This window comes from Mus pahari, chromosome 10, assembly GCF_900095145.1.
Source record: "Mus pahari chromosome 10, PAHARI_EIJ_v1.1, whole genome shotgun sequence".
Taxonomy (NCBI): Eukaryota; Metazoa; Chordata; class Mammalia; order Rodentia; family Muridae; genus Mus; species Mus pahari.
The window spans coordinates 77,909,843-77,929,504 of NC_034599.1; the positions used below are offsets into that span (position 1 = coordinate 77,909,843).

Below are 19,662 nucleotides of genomic sequence, written 5' to 3' on the forward strand. Positions count from 1 at the left end.
ACCTGGTTTTAAGTGGATGAGACCTAGAATAAGCTAAGCTCCCTGGCGACCAGTATGGACATGTGACTCCCCTCTTTTTTAGGATGTGGTTGTCCTGTTCCCTCTGCTTGAACAAGCTCCCATGACAGTGACAGTCATTTCCTCCCTCCCTGGAATTGAGGGAACAGTGGAGAAACACAAGTGCTGTCGAAGGCTCATTGTAATAGTGCCTGTGCCCAAGGCATGGGGCCTACTTAGCTGGGGCTTTGATAGCTGACCCTGGGGCATAGCCTGAGGGGTTCTTGCCTAGTGGGGCAGCAAGAATTTCTCCTGTTTTTTAAACTGTCCGGCTGTGATGACTTTCTTTCTCACCTAGTGGTACACCTCCATAAACTTGTTCCAGCAGCCAGCAGCCTTGTCAAGTATTGCTCCAAACTGGTGTAAGTGCTAGCTAGCTAACCCCACTGCTCTTGATGAACTGAGCATCTATCTCAGTGTGAGCAGGAATCAGGGGGTGAGACCTGGTCCTCCTGAGCCTCCCTCTGGTATGTTTTAATGCCTGATTGGATTCTGGAAGGCTTAGCCCTTGAGTTCACTCTGAGCTGATGTGTGTGGAATGTGCTGAACATGAGCATGCCTCTCCACAGAAGGAAAACATCCCCCTCTTGTGCATCCCCTGCCTCCCTGTTAGCATACAGGTGGTTTGGCTCATCACATATGTTTACTTCTTGTTAAAAACCTTTTCACCCTTTTTCAGGTTTGCAGTCCTTTATTGAATTTACTCGAATTGTCCTCGAGCATAAACCCTGGAGCACTGTGCCTCACAGAATTGGATTTTCCAATCCCTTAGGCAGCAACTCCTCTTTGCACCCTCCTCTAGGTCCCCCTAACTACCATTCTTCTGTATCTATGAATTTGACTATGTTGTAAAACTCCCATGCATGGGATTATGTGGTATTTAGCTGGTGTTCATCCATGCCGTACTATTCTGTCTAAGGCTTCCTAGCATTTCATTGTTTATGTCCCAGCTTTGTTTATTCATTCACCCATCATTAGTCTCTAGATTGCTGTTCCTGTCCTTTAGAATAGTACCAGTGTGAGCACACGCACTCAGATACTCTTTTTTTTTTTAATATTTATTTATTTATTATATGTAACTACTCTGTAGCTGTCTTCAGACACTCTAGAAAAGGGCATCAGATTTCCTTATGGATGGTTGTGAGCCACCATGTGGTTGCTGGGATTTGAACTCAGGACCTTTGGAAGAGCAGTTGGTGCTCTTAACCTCTGAGCCATCTCACCAGCCCCCAGATACTCTTTTAAGAATCTGCGTTCAGCTGCTTTGGTTTATAACAAGAAGTAGGGTTGCTAGATCACATGTAGCTTTGGATTTGTCTGTCTGTCTGTCTGTCTGTCTGTCTGTCTGTCTAGGGAAACAGCCAAGGAGCCATTTCCATCCTGTTACACCAACAGTGCCAGGAAGTTCCAGCTTTTCAATATTGTTACCAACATACCTTATTCTTCATATGTATGTGTTTCTTAACAACGAACATTCTCATGGGTATGAGGTGATCCTCACTGTGGACTTGATTTATAAAACTGATCATTGATTTGCTGACTGGTGATGTTGTCTGCTGTCTCTTTGCAGATTGTCTTTTGAGGGGTATCTAGTCAATGCCTTTACCCCTCTCAGTCATTAGTAGGTTTTGCTGTTGAGTTAGGGGTATCCATTATGTGTTCTTAGTCATGATCCTTCGGCGGTACCTGATCTGCTGGCGTTTGCTTTGCCTTTCCATGTTTTCATGATTGTGCTTTTTGGTGAATGAAAGTTTCCCAGTTTGATGGGCCAATTGTCTGGTTTTACATCTGTCATCTGCATATATCCATAGCTCCTCCCTGGGCTTCCTTACAGGAACCATAAAGTTTGGGTCACAGATTTTACTGGACTTTAATCTTCTAAGCTAATTTGTGTCTGTACTGGAAGAATGGGGTCTAACTTTATTTTAGTTGCACAAGGACATTCAGTCTTTCCAGTATTGTTTATTTAGGAGACCATCCTTTCCCTACTGAGTGGCATGTCTTGTCATTAGAGCATATATTTATTAAATATAGTTAATATATTTTCCTTTCTATCAATGACATACTGTTTCAATTACCATGACTTTGCAAAATAATTTGTTCAGAAAGTATCTTTTTCTAAATGTGTTGGCTAATTGGGCTCCTTTCACATTCCTTGGGAATTTGATGGCTTTTTATTTTTATTTTTTCTGTTTTGAGGGAGAAAAAAAAAGCTATTCTTGGAATTTTAGTTGAATTTTACTCTAATGGTATTTGCCAATGGGTAGTAGTCACACCTTAACAAAATTAAGTTTTAGGTTCCAGCCTATGAACATGGAATTTATAGTTATTGTGTCTCTGGTTGCTTTCATCGCATGTTATAATTTTTAGTGTACAAGTCTTCATCTTCCAGGCTAGGTGTGCTGGGAAACACTGTGTTCTACTGAAGCTGTACTCAGCCTTCGTCCCCAGCCCTCCCCTGTGCAGAAAGGCAGATGATTGCCAGTGTGTAGAAATGCAGCCGGCTGTTTTTGTGCCCAAATGCAAGTGCAGCTGACTATTAGTGTGGAGAAATATAACTGAGTGTTCCTGTGTGCAAATGCAGCTGACAGTATAGAAATACAGCTGATTGTTCCTGTGTACACATGTAGCTGTTTCTGTGTACAACTGCAGCTGACTGTATACACAGGTATTGCTGACTCCTAGTGTATACAAGGGCAGCTCACCTTTTTGTGCTGATTTTGTGTCATGCAGCTCTGCTGAATTCATATTTTCCCTTTTTAGCAAACTAGCACATAGAAATTCATTCAGGATTAAAATCACAGTAATCAGTTTATGGCTTAACCATCAAGGAATAAGACACAACAGCATTCAGTAGTCAAGACATTTTCGTGAGAGCCTGGCTGCAGATGCCCTTGCTCGGTCAGGCATCTGTGTTGACAGTAGGAAAATGGAGTGGATGTAAAATACTGCTAGTTACTCAAGAGGAAAGTCCTTTATTCATGTTCAATCTTAATGACAAAGGACAGGCGACCTGAGATTCAGACAGTCAGGCCTTTCTCATTAGACATTTTAAAGGTTTTTTTCTATTTATTTGTTTATTATTTTATCTATTTACATTCCAGTCGTTGCTTCCTTTTCTCAGTCCTCCCTCCCACAGTTCCTTTTCCCATTCCTCCTCCCCCTTGCCTCTGAGAGGGTATTCCCCCATTAATGTTTAAAAATTGTTGGCTTTTTAAAAATACTTTATAGATGTTATTTATAATGTTAAGTATATGCATAAGCGCTGGGCACATTGCTAGCCAATCAGGGATGATAAGTTATTGCCCAATTTATGTCAGTTACTTGGGGCCCACTGTGGCTTCCTTCCCACATACTGTCTTAGGTATTGAGGTGGCCGTTACCTGAGGTCGGTTGAGCTAGGTAACTGTCCAGCAGCAGGTGGAGTATTATCCCTAACTCCCTTCTTCTATAAAATGAGGTGAACCTACATTGACCACAGTGGAGCACACTTGTGTCTGCCGCTCCTGTGGTTCTCTAATACAGTGTGTCTGCAAGACCAGGTTGTGTTTCCATTTTATAAAGCTCAAAGCCAAATGCATTAAAGACAACTTGACTGAACCTGCTTGTAAACTTTTATAGTGGAATCCATTAAAAATCGCCACCATTAGAAGCTCACTTAGCTCACACAGATTTTTCTGGCAAACTTTATATGATTTTAAAGTCCTGCTGTATTTCAGCACCATCTGTGAAAGACAAATTATCTAACCGTGGGGGTCTTCTCTATCCACTGCTTGGCTGTACATGTTCGCCTGTGGTACCCTCCCACGTTTAGTGGGGGACTGTGGAGGAGTAGGGTATGATTTTGATTCTCGCTGCTGCCTGTCGCTCAGCAGCCAGTATTGGTATTCCTTGCAGCTTTCTCTTCTCTTACCATAGTTTTTATTCTGCTCTCTATAAATGTTTAATCTCCCATTTTCACCTCACTGAGATGTTTGCCTCAAAACTGTGAGGTGATGAGTCCCTGGGATGTGACTGTCATGGAGATGCTGAATCGTGCTGGGAGTGCTGAGAGCCTCCGTCCTGAAAGTTTGAGGCCACCCGTGTTGGCCGCCAGTCATCTGAACTCTCGTCTAGACAGGCAGTGTCCTTTCTGTTCACATAATTCTTCTGAGCCATCTGCAACTAAAGGCAGGGAAGAGAGTAGAACTGTGCAGACAGTAAGGTCACATCAGCGTCAGTGTTGAGACATCAAAGCCTGCTTAGGAGAGGATCAGAAATGAAAGTTCCTTCCCTGCCCCGCCCCCATAGGCTCCCTCCAGGGCAGAACCTAGAAGCTACCTCCTCTGGAAGCTTTGCTCTCCTTTTCTGCTTTCTCCATCTGTGCTTCATACACTAATCTGTATCCTTTGGTTTTAAGATTTGGTTGGTATTTATCTTTTCCTTTGAAAGAGAGGGGAAACTGGCCTTCTTACAGTTTCTCATTTCTTCTCCATCTTGATGTGTAAATACACATCTGTACATGATGCTGTTGAAGCTGGTCCCACACTCTTCTGGAGCTGGGGCTGCTGCATACGTGTGTCTTATATTGATGCGGGTCTATAAATGCTGTTCTGCAAAGCTGTTTAGCAGTGTGCACAGCCACAGGGAAGGACGTATAATCCTACCTTACTAAGTCCTCAAAGCTTACAGAGACTGACACAAATCTCAGTACCAAGGAATTTTCGCCATAGAGCTGAACAAAACCCGCGCCCATTTTGTGAAGATGCGAGGAAGGTACTTTTTCTTATATTTTTTTATATTTGCTTAGACTTCTGTCAGAAAAAAAAATCCTTATAGCATGACACGCTGATCTTGTAAACATTCTCATTGTCTTTTTTATAACTTTCATTTTTACTGGCCGCAGAATTCTAGATTTAAAACTATATTCTATCAGGACAGACAACTTCATTTTCTGTATTTCCTGCTCCGTTAGAAGAACCCACGTGTGCTGCAGTAGATTCTGGTTGCTCTACCTCTCTCGGAGACGTTCAGGTTTGTGTCTTTGTTGGCTTTCTTTCTTGTTTGACTTCTGAAGTGTTCTCGTCTGCTGGGCTAGGTTCCTTAGCTTGGCTTAGTTCTGTCTCTGGAAGTTTTTCCCTTGAGGTTTTTTGCTTGTTTGTTTCCTGAGTTGTGGAATCTGCGCCTGAGAACTTTGTGCTGAGCAATTGGTAGGATTTTCAGTTTGAACACCAGTTCCCTCCTTTGGGGAAGTTTTTGTATTACTTTGACTCTCTTTATTCTTTAGTGTTCACCTGCAGGATTTAGTTTTATTTGTTCAGTGATCTTACCTACAAAAGGAAGGAAGGAAGGAAGGAAGGAAGGAAGGAAGGAAGGAAGGAAGGAAGGAAGGAAGGAAGGAAGGAAAACTATTCATTGCACCTCTTCATCTTGACGCTGTTCCGTGCTTGCAAGCAGTGTTCATGAGTTTATTTTCTAGGTCACTAGCTGGATGGAATTTTTTTTTCAGCTCTACATTACTCTGTTTTTACATTTTGTATTTAGCAGTCAGATTTAATTTCTAGGAACCATTTTGCATTGTTTTATTTCTCCTTTAAAAATAATGTCTTGTTCCTCTTACATGGATATAGCATCTTAACTCTTTCCAAGGATATTGATTTAAAATACACGGTATAACGATTTTTCCCGTGGCCTGTGCAGCCCCAGCTCTGATTCTGGCTGTTGGTTTTTGACTTTTTCTTTTAGGAGCCAGGGTGAAGCCTCCCCCTCTATCCCCAACCCTGGGACTTTCACAGACCTGTTTGCTTTGGGTAGGAGAGCAAAGGAGATTGTATAAGAGCTTGGACCCTCTGACTGCTAACAAAAGAGGGAGTTGCAAAGGCATGAAGGTCAGAGTTGCCCTTCCAGGACAAGTCTTTCCATCTCTCTGAGTCCTAAGTGTACAGAGTGACCAGCTGGCCTTTCCCACTTCTGGAGCCTGGTGCGTGTTCTTCAGAGGATCCCAGTCTTACAGCAGCACCAGGACAGAAAGTGCCCCCAGCCTTTGCACGCACACCGTGTGCTGCTTTGGTCTTTCCCATCATTCCTTCCCCGAGCACTGTGTTAGCTTCTGAGGCCCACAGCTTCTGCAGGAGGCTGTAATAAACCTTTGTTCTTTGGGATTTATTCTGCCAGTCCAGTTGTATCTGCTATGCATTCTAGGAGGTGATGAAATTTTACTGCTGGCTGCCTTCCTGAGCATAACTCTGTCCTGTTGCCCCAGCCCCTCCTCATTTCAGATGGCATCCAGACAAGACAGTAGGTGCCTCACATGTCCGCACTGTACCCTGAACCAGTGTGGTCAGAAATATTAGACATGACTTCCCAACCGAACAGCCTCAGTGTCTAGCGTAAGAATTGCTGACTGGAGCTGTTTTGAGATGGCTGTAACTTCCCTATCGACCCTGCTAGGATTGGGTCTGCCAACTTTTTTTTTTTTCAACATCAAAGTTTCATAAAATAGAATATAGCATTAATGGCCCTTACTCTGAAATTCTGCTTGAAGGCTACCCTCAGGCTCGAGAGGAAAGTTTAAGCAGGAGCCTCCGTCTGTCTTAAACAGCAGCAATTCCAGTGGCCTTCAGAAGGTGGGTTTTTAAACAGTTTCTTCTGTTTGGATAAGCCCACTTTTCCTTTGACTTACATAGACTGCCCCCCGCCTCCATTTCCTTGCCTGTGTGTTGTGTTTCCAGCAGCCCCCAGTGTGCCTAGGCCCTTGGCATGTGGAAAAAATATGGCTCCATCTTGCACTTGTCATTAGCTGAGTCAGGGGAGGCACACAGCCTCTCAGAGTGGCCACTATGGGCTCTCCTAACCACTCTCTTAGGGATCACTGAAAAGGCAAAGAACTTGAAGATCTTTGTCTCCAGTGCCTACGCAGTCCATAATGGTCTAAGCAGAGCAGGAGGGCAGTGTCCTTCCCTGGGCTTTGTGGAAGAGTGAGGCTGTTGTTACCGCTACCTGCTGCAGCTTTTATCGAGGGCCTATGAATGTCTCCAACACTGGCTCTCACTTGACCGCATACAGAGGCAGAGGCTACCTGAGCCGTTTTTCTTTACCTCTGCATTTCCTTCAAGAGGCATTTCCACGCCTCTTTAGCGGTGCTCTTCTTAAAAGCATTTGGGAAGCCGCCCCGCTCCCCCTCCCTTCTTTAGCTGTTGCCATCAGAAGCCGTGGCTTTTTTCCATCCTTTGTCTTAACTGTAATGAAAATGTATCAGCTGTCGAAAGCAGGCACATTCACACTGAATATGATTTCTGCATTTGTGCCCTTTGCAGAGTCAGTATTAACTGATCTTTATAGCCTGAAGTCACAGAGCAGATTATTCTGCAATGTGCAGTGTGGTCTGCAGAGTGTATTTACAGACAGCAGCTTCAAAGCGTGCCTTTAACTGTAGGGAATTCAGTGGGTCCTTTTTAGAAGCCTTGTGTTTATTTGTAAACCATAATACTTTTCACCTTTGGGAGGGATTCTCTCTCTCTCTCTCTCTCTCTCTCTCTCTCTCTCTCTCTCTCTCTCTCATAATACACACACACACAAATATATTTAAAATTTGACAAGTGAAACGCATTTGATAAGAAAGCATTAACTCTTTTTCTCATTAGAACACATGGCCTAAGGCTATACTGTAAGAAGGTATATTTTAAGGGGAAATTATTTTTTTAATTCTGACTGTGTTACTCTTAAATGATTTCACATCTACTGTTTAAGTGTGAAAGGAATATTAAACAATTAAAATGTTCTAGTTTTTAAATTTTCAATAATCCACTTTATCCAAACATGACCAAAAACATATTTATTTTTGTATACTTTAGGATTTGGCAGGACTCTCAGAAGGCTTTGGATGTCAGAAAGCAAATGTTTTTATACTGTTTCAGAACAGGCAAAATGCTAACACGTGATATACTAATCAATAATTAACAAACACCATTGATACACCAACTTAACATAGGTTTTACTGGTAATCCAAAATGTGTCCGGTACTAGCCAAATACTTTAAGAATTACTTTCTGGACTAGCTAGATGGCTAGGCAGGTCTGGGGAGACTGGTGACCATGCAGATCAGACACCTGGCATTCGGTCCCTGAAGCTGTGCCTAAGAGTTGTCCCCTCTATTACTTTCCTTGGGTGCTCTGGCATGGCCACACCTCCTCCACATCCACACACATACATACAATAGTAGTAAATAGAGCTTTTCAGTGACTCTAAAGTATTCTGCTTTTTAACTACTGACTTAGATATGTGTCACTTTCTCTTAGGGACTTAGTTATCTTAATGAAAACTAGTAAATTCTACTGAGGAGTCTAAGTTCGGTACTTTTCAGGCCAGAAGCCCCCAAGCCACAACTACATGGCATTGAGCAAAAAGTTGATTAAATAAGAATTGTGCTTGTCACTTTTGCGAAGACATATAGTTTAGAAGTTTTTTTTTTCTTTTTATAAGTTAGAAACATTGTCCTGAGATTTCTAAATATCTGACATTTGCAAATACCTTTGTTGGTGACTAGCACTTGTAAGGACAGCTTCATTTCAATGTGGATAAATGGGTTATTGATATTGTTGTACGTTTTTCCCACCTCTAAATAGTTTTTAGCTGTTTCTCAAGTTTGCATGTAAGTTTGTTTTCAGTTTAAATTTGTGGTTTGGGGAATTATGATCATTTTTGAGGTTTATAAAGATTACAACTTGAAGTATAAACACTAAACCCCCTTGCCAGCCTTTTTACTCTTTTATGTAATGTTTCTGTGCTGCCACCAACCTCTTTTGAAAGCAGAAAGAAGGAAGTGGCCAACTATTCCAGTAGACATCTGCAACCAAAGCACGACTAGGAGAGCCTTACTTCAGTTTGCCTCCAGCAGCTCCAGCCGCTGCTCCACTATTTCCTAGGAATCTGTAAGTCCAGTGGACTGCAGTCACATGCAGTGTAGGGAGGAAAGCTGGAGAGGCATAAAGGACCAGTCATGCTTGTTACCTGACGGATTGCATTCTGCCCAACATTGTCCATGTCTGAGCCTCTTTGAGTGAATCTGCGATTGCCAGTCAGTTTAGGGTAGACTAAAGGACCCTTCATCTCTGCCAACTGAGGGGTTAGCTATGCCTAACCCCTCAGTTGGCAGAGATATGCACGGCTTTCAAGGCCATGCTGTTTCTCAGGCTTACTGTATGATCACCAGAAGTCTTCAAGAAGGGGTGTGACCACAGCGTGGTAGGGTCCAATTGGCTTTTAGAAATCTATTGTGTCCCTTGACAGAATATGACGTTGGGTAGAAATGGGCGGGACTAGGCAAGGACTGATAACGAGGCACTGTGGTTAGGATGTTGAAGACAAATAACAGAAAACAGAGGAGGCTTAAGGGATATGTCATGTAGTGGAGGGAAGAGAAAAGGCCTGCAGTGCTCATTAGAGAGCCGCCATTTGCTGAGAGGCACGTAGTGTAGACTGAAGACTGAGAATTCAGGTTTCCTCAGGCAGCTTGATGCTTCTATGGATCTGGAATGTAGCAGAGGTCAGAGCCGGAAGTGAATTCCAGCAGAAGAGATGCCCTTGGGAAAGAATGTACAAAGAGCAGAGGCGGAACACGGAGAAAGGGTCAGATCATTGCATTTTCCCCAGTGACTGACTGACCGAGTGGGTTATAGCCAGCCGTGATGTAGCCTCACCTTCCCTCCTGCAGGATGTTGTCCTCGGAGGAGATGCACACTGAGCAGGGCTGTTGAGCCTGGATCAGTGAGTCAGTGTTCACATGTCAGTAAAAGGCTGAGCAAAAGGATGTCTAACAACAGATCGGCAACTTTTTACTAAACTGTGCAGTGCTCTAGGGCCACTAGCTACTACCTCATCTGCTTCAGTCAGGAGGCCTGCGATTCTCAAACAGCGTGTTCAGCTCAATGCCAGTTTCCCCATCGCGGTAAAGCCAAGAGCCACTGTACTTCTTGCTTCCCTGTCGCCTCCACATCACATCCAAAAACAACCCTCACTTCCTACCTTTGGGACACGCCTCCTGCCCATGGCCCTGTCCATTACCTCCACTGGGATCCTGGCTGGTCTACACTACCAAGTGCCCCCTTAATTTTCTCTCTAGTTTTCTCAGCTTTCTCCCTTTCTGAGACATTCTCCAATGCCTGGACTTTTGGGATAGCATTTGAAATGTAAATAAAGAAAATAAAGAAAATTAAAAAAAAAAAAAAGGGACATCATTTTATTTTCTTGTTTAAAACTGTTACATGACTTCCTTTGCATTTAAGATAAACTGAATAAAACCCAGCATAACAGCTGCCAGGCAGCCTGCCAGCTCCCTGCCTTCCCATGCTGCCCGTGCCCAGTGTCCGTATGTCAGCTATTGGCATGACAAACTCTGTTGGTTCGGGAGACTTCTGCTTGACACATTGAGCCAGTCTCTTCAGATAGGTAACTCCTCGGCCGCAGAAGGAGTCACCCCAGTAAAACCAAGACCACTGCAGGTTTAGAGTCAGAGCTACGTCTAAGGCCATGAGACTCACTGGTCGGGGCTGTGCACAGCACCAAACACGGTAATCCAAACATTTTTCATCAAATGAGGCTTTCTGAGGATGAAACTTCTACAAGTTGTGAACTCATTTAGATTTCAGGTGTTCTTAAAAGCCCCTTAATAACAGTGGCTCAGCTCGGAGCCCAGGGACCAGGACACATGTGGCCATGGCTAGTTTCCTCCTGGGCTGATGCTGTCCAGAGTACAAAGAACATGAAGTTCAAGGGCAGTGCGGCAGACAGACGTCAGCTCCCGACCCCCCCCCCCCCCCCCCCCCCCCCCGCCCCCGCGCTCTATCTAAGACAGTAGGGGAGAACAGCTTGGCCACTGTGATTCTTTTCTCAGAGCCTGTCCACAGGAAACTGCCAAAGCAGAGCCAAAGCCTGCCACTAATACTGATACCTGCAGACCCTTGTGACTTTTCTGGTGACCAGTGATTGATTGATTCCTTCCTTCCTTCCTTCCTTCCTTCCTTCCTTCCTTCCTTCCTTCCTTCCTTCCTTCCTTCCAAGTCTTGGATAGCTTAAATATCAAGCATGGCACTGGGGTGTGGCTTTCCTAATTAGTGGGTATAATCTAAGATCAGGGTGAGCGTGTATAGATAAATTCTAGTTTGGCACACAAGGAAAAAGGAGTGTTTGCTCCTTTATTTCTGTTGCCAAATCCTGTCCTAATTCTGGGTTTAAAAAAAAGAAAAGACTTGTTACAACAGGCCCTTTCAACTCGAACACATTGAATCCAGTGGGCGCATGTAGGTCTTCCTTGGCCTTGACCGAGCAATGGTACATTGTTTTCCTCCTCGCAGGATTTTTTGAAAGCATCAACTGTAAAGTAATTGCTTGCTGGTGCTCACTGGCTTTACCTTCTCTCTTCTTTTTCTAGGACTATGACAGTTTTTTTGAATCGAAGGAAAGCAACACAGTCTTTTCATTCTTAGGCCTGAAGCCACGGCCGGCATCCACGGTAGGTTAACCTTGTGAATTGGAGGTAGGCTAGGGCTTCAGCACCCATAGTAGGTAAGCCCTCTGACTCTCGCTTCAGAGTTTATCCTGCTGGAGCAGACCTTGAATGGATGAGAGGTGTGTATCTACCCTACTAAGCTTGCAGTCTCTCAGGTAAATATAGGCTGCAGGGTTACACACAAAATTTTTAACTTTTTAAAATCAAAATATTAGTTTACTTTTAATTTATAGCCCTGTTCTCTGAAGAAGAATTTAAGGTAGCAAAATAGGTAGCTAGTTTTTATTTAAATTATAAATTCACATTATGTTTTACCCTGTGTCTGTACCTTTCACATTTATGATTTGTTTGGTCACAGAATGAAAATATTTGGGGGGAAAAAAATCACATCTGTACTGATCATGTAAAGCTTTCTCCTGTCCTTATTTCTGTTTTGTTTTTTGTTATTGTTTTTATTTTTATTTTTTTTTTTGAGACAACAGTTTCTCTGTGTTATCCTGGAACTGTCCTGAACTCTCTGAGACCAGGATAACCTGGAACTCAACCAAGATCCACTGGCCTCTACCTCCTGAATGCTAGGATTAAAGGCACTTGCCACCAAGCCTGCCATTGTTTCTTTTGAGACAGTGCCTTTCTGTGTCTGACTGTCTTAGAACTTATTATGTCTTTTGGGCTTGCCTTGAACTCCCAGCGATCCCCTTGCCTTTGCCAAGCGCTGGGCTTTCCTCACCTCATTTCTTAACACAGCATCACACCTGCTTGCATAGATGTCGTGATTGAAGCAATCTCAGTCACTGGAGATGCTTTGAACCATGTTGGGGCACAGAAGTGCAGGTGCTATGTACTGGAGAGACTAGAGAATTCTGGGGTCCTGGCAAGGACTTGGGATGGATCCTCACAGTGCAAGGGGCAGAAGCTTTATGAATTAGCGGAAGCACAGCCACATTTGAAAGGCATCTCAAATCAGACCTGAAAGAGATGCCGCATTTCCTAATCAGACCTGAGTATTTTTAAAGCCTCTTTATCAAGTCATATATTTTGGAAAATGTGAAGAACCTGAGTCTGTTTGGTGCAAAGACTTCGGAATAATGGATATTTTCACAGCCATATAAAGCACAAGATTTACTTTAAAAATAAAAAGATACCTACCAAGTAAGTTAATAGATAGGTTATTTCATTTAAAAAGACTGGTTTTGTGACTAGAAAAGTAAGTTAGGCTTATTTTTTAAAAGTGTAAAGAAGTAAATATGTGTAAAATAGAATATTAAACTCACTACCCAGAGCCAACCACGTTGACACTCTTCCAGTGTGCCTTACAATCCTCATATACATAGTAATTGAGGCTTGGCAATAGCTCAAGTGGAGGCTGAATTCTAAAGTGTCTTTTTTAATGCAGCTGAACCTGCAGTGCATTCTGGAAGCTTTGTCTAAGTAGCGGGTCCTTTGAGGCTGCCTGGGACAGGTACCATCTGAAGCCCCTGTGGGAGGAGACAGAGGCTTTCAGTAATAGAAGCTCAGCTGCAGCACCTGCAGCAGAGCCTCCACCGTGAGAACACGCCTTGTTTTACCTCAGCAAGCCTGCAGATGGCTTGTGGGTGGTTCCTATGCACGCCCACACAGAAAGTATTTACAGGTTCTTAAAACTATTTTTATACAAGTCAGACATTTGAATATTTGTTAGGAAAATTAGTATTTGTATAAAATATTTCACCCAAAGATATTAAACAATCCAGATTTATCTTCAGAGAACAGGGGGATGGGGTGGTGTGTGTGGTGGGGAAAGCCTGGGGCAAGGATTACCTTACAGAGGCAGAAGCCAGTGTCAAAACCTCATAGAAGATACTGAGTGCACACCATCTCTGTTCTTATTTCCTCCAAAGGCACAGATTCTTTAAAGATTCAGCAGGCCAGTATGGAGACTTTTGCTCCCAGGTCACAAAGACAAGGGGTGATTTTCAGGATCCATAACTGCTGATTGCACTGCACACTCTTTGGCCATAGTGGAGCAAATTGCAATGGCTTCTTAGTGACACTTGTTTAATTGGGTCATGGGGACAGACAGAGTGGCACTTGGACAACAGGGGTGGTGATGCGTTATGAATGATGTGGCCATTCTGATGATGTCATTTGTCCAGGGCCACCCTTAACCAGTACCTCTTCATGCTCCTAGGTCACAGCCACCTACTGTGAGCTAGTAGCACAGCAGTGTTCAAAGAAGGAGACTTGGTGGCTGCTGAGAGATGGAGCTTTTCTTTGCTTGTTTGCAGGTTGGGTGGGTAGGACTGAAGTCGAGGCTCTGACTTAAAAGCCGAGACTTCGCCCTCTCAGTAACAGGGTGAGTCATTATAACCTCCCTCATATCTGTTCCCGACATTTAAAAAACAAAATACTGCGAAAGGCAAAAGTTCTTGTTGATGCAGCGTAATGACATAATGACCGTGCCTTTCCCCTCTTGTGTTTAATAGGCGGAACCTTAGAGGTAACGAGTAGAAGGTGATGGAGTTGTGTTTGGAGCACCCCCTGGTACTCAGCACTCGCCTGCTTACCTGATGCATCACTGTGACAAAGCCACACACACAATCTGTAACTTTGACCTGGAGAAGGTGTCTTTGGAGGACATGGGAATAATGGGGACTGCATGATTGCTCTGAGCCAATCAGGACTGTGGTGGTGGGTCCTCTTATCTTCTGATTCGTCTGCAGTTGCCTCAGTCACCTGAAAGTACTCTCCCCATGATAGGTCAGCTTCCTTAATGACTGACAGGTAATTGGGCGGCACCATCAGGGAGAAAACGTTGAACCTGCCCTATGTTTTATTAGAAACCGGTCTTGCAGAAAACCATTCCTCTCTAAGCTGCCTGCATCCCATCCTTGAAACCATTTTGCCAGGATGGTAACATCATTGAATCCAAAAGAAGAAAGCAGTGCCGGCTGACATTGACTCTGAGGGTTCTTGTTGTAGAGTCACAAATGTCACTGCTCTGGTACTTTGTAATAATGCCTGCTGGAAGAGCTGGATGCTCTCAGATCTATTCTGTGATGGAAACCCTCACCCCTATAAATTCTCCAGGCTTCTCCAGGTGCTTCCAAAACCTCCACTGCAATATCAAATGATCACAGCCAAGTTACAGGGCAGAAAAGAGTTGCTGTTTTGGAAAATGTCTCCTTTATCTCTTGCAAGGGGGAGGTTTCACTATATGCATAAGACTACTTGAGAGATACATTTTAAGAAGTGCACCAGTTACATATAGTAAGTTAATAGAGTTTGCTCTGTCAATATGCAAAGGCGTTTTCAGCTCTTGTAGTTTGCTTGTACACACATGTACATATATTTTTAAATGCAGCTCCCCAAAGTAACAGCTGCTTGTTCTATTTTGTGAAGGGATTATATTTTTGGAGGAAGAAAATGCTTGGTTAGATATATTTTGTGAACCATTGGCACCAGTCCTGCTGGGGCTGGAGCTCAGCGGTAGGACATTTGCATAGCACACACAGGTTCTGCATTCAGCTCCAGTACACTGGGAAGGAAAAAGAGACACCTTGATGGCTGCCTAGTGTGACTTTCCATGTCACACACCTTTGTCTCTACTCTCCTAGTTCGTATTTCAGACAGTTCACAGTCTTAGGCTTTTCAGAACACAGACACACATTCCTGCTTGATGTAGGAGCACATGTGAGATTTCAGAGCAGCCCAGACAGGAAGGGGCTGTCTAGAGCACGGTCCTGAATGGTTCTTAAGAAGCAAAGTCCCTGCTCCCTCTGGGTGAACACTGGCAAACACTGAGATTACTTTCCTGTGTCCTGGCATATCTAGAGTTAATTTCACACATAGGGATAGCCTTGACTAGGATAAAGGGCTGACTGAAATCTCCATCTAGCCTGCATCATGCTAGGCCTTTCGCTTTAATTCTGAAAAGGAAATGTTTGAGAAATGGAAAGATCAAACAAGCCCCCCCCCCCCAGCCCAGGCTTTGCTAAGTGTGGGCTGTCCCACAGTTCTTACTAAATGCTGAAGCTGAGGTCTTGTTGCAGTCCTGTTGCAACAAGGAGAAAGGAGGACAGCTTTCTTTATGAATGGACCAAATGATTGATGCACAATTTTCTTCCCAGGGAAAGCTTGTCAGGTTGTGGGCGTTAGTGGCTAGTTGGTGTTAAACATGATCCAGGTAAAATTCCATTTGATAAATCCCAGGGAGTTGACAGAGTTTTATGTTTTGTTTTGTTTTGTTTTTCCACCTCCGGCTGGATATTGTGCTTGAATTTGTGAGTCTTCTGACCAGACACATCTCTCTTTAAAATAGAGCGATTTTTAAATTGTCTTGTGAAATCAACCCAGGTTACCTTGATCTATTTACTTACATCGAGTCTACTCTTGCCAGTGAGTGCCAAGAACCAGTTTGGCAAAGTGAAATCTTAGCATGTTTTGGGTTGTAGGAGCAATATAACCTTACACTGTTGAGGAGACAGCTACCAAGATTTGCCACATATCTTTTTAATTGTCCATATCATACCTACTATGACTGTGTCAAACACACCGAATCGATGGTGTTCTTAGAATCGATATCATAGTTGCACATCATTCCCTCGTCATGAGTCTTCTGGGAGCATTGGGGAGTCAGCCAAGAAAAATGAGGTTAGAGGTAGTGAGGGACTTGTTTTAGCGTCCAGAAGCCCAGTATGGAGTAACCCACAGTTCCCAAACAACAGTGTGTGCAGAGCATGCTCTCTGATGGCTCTTGTGTGATTTCCAGTCTGCTTGTCTGACTGACTTCTCTCTCCCCCCTCTTCTTTTCCCTCTTTCTGGCTGTTGTTGTTTGAGACAGACTTGCTATGTAGACCCGGAACTCAGTTCTGCTTCTGCCTCCAAGTGCTAGGATCACATACTTGCTGAAAGAGTGTCCTTCCGGTTTCCTTTAATTAGCTTGCTTCTAGATTGGCTCACCGCCATCTCTAAAGCCTAGAAAAGAAGTGCAGGCTTGGCTGTAATGCCAGCAGCTCTCAGGCCATAGTGATGACTTCCTGCTGGCTTGTGGACAAAGGAAGTGTGATGCTGATGCCAGACAGTGCCATTTGAACATTAGGTGACCGTGAAACACCATACTGCCAGGTGTCTGCAGACCAGAAGACAATTTAGTTTAGGAAATACTTTGCCAAATTCTGGGGAGTTATTAAAATCAAAGAGGCGAAAGAGGAAATATTTTGCCCTTAGATGCTAATATATTTTAGGCTTTCTTTTTCTGTTTTAGAAAGTTAACCCAACATTTACATTTTCATATTGTGTGAATTTAACCATCTAAATATGTTTTTCTTTTGTTATTGAAAGGTACCAAAGGCTTTTTATGTTTCATTTGGTTTGCTTGATTTTATTGTAGGGTTTGTTTTTTCTAGAAATACCTTTTATATAGACTTGTCTCCAAGTGTCTGGGTCTATTTCAGTCTGTGTAATTGTTTTTTTACCTCAGTTCGTTTGTGTTTGTCTCTCAAGGCATTGGTGAAATCTCAGATTTTATATTCTGCTTTAAAGGGGAATAAATTCCAGAAAACATACATTATAAAACTGGAGTTGTTTCTTTCCATTCTCTCTCCTTTTCCAACTTTTATTCTGGAATTGGCTTGGATCCTTCCTGTTGCTCTAGGAAGCTGAGTGTCTGCTCCCATCCATGAAAGGGTTAGTGGGTCGCTACAGAGCTCCCGCAGCAACACGTGAGAAGAATGCACATGGTTTTGCCTGGACGCACTGAAAGGAGAACAGAGCCCTCTCTGGCCGCCCAGGACTGAGGTGGGGATACTTAGCAGCTGGTCTAGGTGTGTCATGTCCTTTTCCAGGCATACTGAAGCCACTAGCGGTGGTTTGTTCCATACCGGCTGCAGAAAACACCAGAGGTGGTCACAACTCCTCTCACTTGGGCTTCCTATGATCCACGTTTGGAAGCAGAAGAAAACATTTCTGAAGGCAGGGGCTGAGGCTGAACTCAGCAAGAAACAGTTGCAGAACTCAAAGGCCAGGACAGATGGAGGGTGTGGGCGGGGTCACATGCAACAAGCTCTAAGCTGGCAGAAATATGTCCGCTCACAAAACCAAATCAGCCGAGAGCCCTGCCTGCGTGTGACCCAGATTCCAAAGGGGGGGCTTCCTAGTTCTAGACACATGGGCCAGATTAGCATGGCTGTCTTTTCTGCCAGCATAAATTAAGCCCTCACAAGGTGATGGGTCCTGTCTGAGGATGAGGCGAGCAAATGAGAGCAGCAGGTACAACCGCAGTCAATGGCAGGCCAGGGAAGTTGTCAGCACTGGTACAGCTCATCGGCAGAAAGGTTAATGGGTTTTTCCTACTAAAACCGTCCTGACTTTTTAGATCTTATACATGCAATGGATTACGCGTATATACATGCATATCTGTACGCGTATATACATATCTACTGAAGTATAAAGAGTGATAATAATAATAACCCCGTATGCCTCCTGCCTGCCTTACTGCCTTTCTCCCTAGGTGCCCCATGTGCACTTCCCTGACCTTCTTTTTCTCCCTGTTGAATATAGAAAGCCTCACCCTGTATATGTGTGGATCGAAGCCTTCCTGCCCTTTAGTGTTTGTCTCCATGTATGTATTCTTAAAGAAAAATAAACAGAATTAAACCTGATTCAGTTTTATTTTTGCTTCTTGCAATGGGAACATTCATTGTTGAGCATTATTCTACTATGTGAATATATAATATTTCTTTTCTCCAATTGTTGACAGTTGAACATTGCTATAAATATTCTTTCATTTGACTTCTGGTGCAAGTATGAAACTTCTTACATAAAAGTGAGCTACACCTCAAGTAGTATTGCTGGCTGTACAGAAAGAGCACACATTAGGTTTAAGGACAGACGGATTGCTCTCTCGAGCCATGGTACTGCTTTACAGCTCCCACCAGAGTGCTAACATTTTTAGAACTACTAATCACAAACAACCTGCGTGATTGCTAGACAAACTGGTACCAAGCGTGTAATTTAAAATGGTATCTTGTGGTTTCATTTGGCTTTTTTTAAATAATCATTAGTAAATTGAACATGTTTATTAAGGGATTCCTGTGTCAGACTTCTCTGCTACTTGGATATTTGGATGTGTTTTTAGTTCTTGAATGTTTTGTTTGTATTGCTGGGAATTGAATCCATGGCCTTTCATATACACTCTACCTCCGAGACATCCTTCTAGCCCATAAGTTAGTTCTTAAAGTGAAGAGAAACCAGGAATTATCAGTCCTCTGAAGCTTTTTCCAGAAGTGGGGAAAGCATGTGGATGTTTAGTCTGTTTTTAGGAAATAAAGGTAAGAGTATTGATTGACAGCCCGTCTGTCAGCCATGAGATGTGCCCAGGACGTCTCTAGGAGGCTTTCACCTCTGGACGGGTCTGAAGGCTCACTCGTCACTTCATTGTTTGGCAGGAAACCAATGGGATTTATGCTCTGGTTCAGTTTGCTTTACCAGATTTCACCAAAAGCAGCTCTTTACACAGATTTTATGCTCATGTGCATCAGTTTGCTTAGAATGTCAGCATATGCAGTGGGCGTGGAGCTGTGGGCCAAACAGCAAAAAAATCTTTGCTAGGTTACAGGGTTGTACTGAGCTTGGGCTCATCCCTGCACAGTCCCCGGGCTAAATAACGATCCAGGTGGTCCTGAGCATAACCCAGTGAGTGGCAGTGGCAACGGTCTCCATGTGTGTGGAATTACAATGGACAGGAACGCAGGCTTCTCTCCTTCAAAGGAACAGGTTCGGTAGACTGGACACTGACACTTTAAAGTGCAGTAACAAAAACTTGTCCACATGGATAGAGTGAAAATTGAGAACCCCTTATAAAACAGATCTCTACACTGTTTACATACTCTGTGGCCCCGTAGTAATAAAAATCATTATATCCAAACCCCCCTGAAGAAGCTTTAAAGTAAATGTCGGTGTTCACCAGTGTTAAACAGAATGAAGCTCTGTAGTTCAGAATGGTGCTGTCCATCATCCCAGCAAGTCCCATGAGTCACCGAGCCATAGGAGGGTGCCTGCTGGGGTTTGTGACATGGTTTGAGTTAAAGATGTTTCAGATTTTATATTTATTGTAAACATTCAGTTGAGCTCATGGATGA

The 19,662-nt window shown here is 43.5% G+C and overlaps 1 protein-coding gene across 1 annotated transcript in view; it reads left to right on the forward strand.

The window, feature by feature from the left end:
• The window catches only part of Sh3bgrl2 (SH3 domain binding glutamate rich protein like 2), a 48,630-nt gene extending 31,532 nt beyond the window's left edge, over positions 1-17,098 (forward strand). The window contains exons 3-4 of the mRNA XM_021207377.2: positions 11,465-11,545; positions 14,008-17,098. Of these exons, the coding sequence (XP_021063036.1) occupies positions 11,465-11,545; positions 14,008-14,019 (93 nt within the window). The 3' untranslated portion in view covers positions 14,020-17,098. The remainder of the gene's footprint in view (positions 1-11,464; positions 11,546-14,007) is intronic.
• Positions 17,099-19,662: the final 2,564 nt, after the last annotated feature.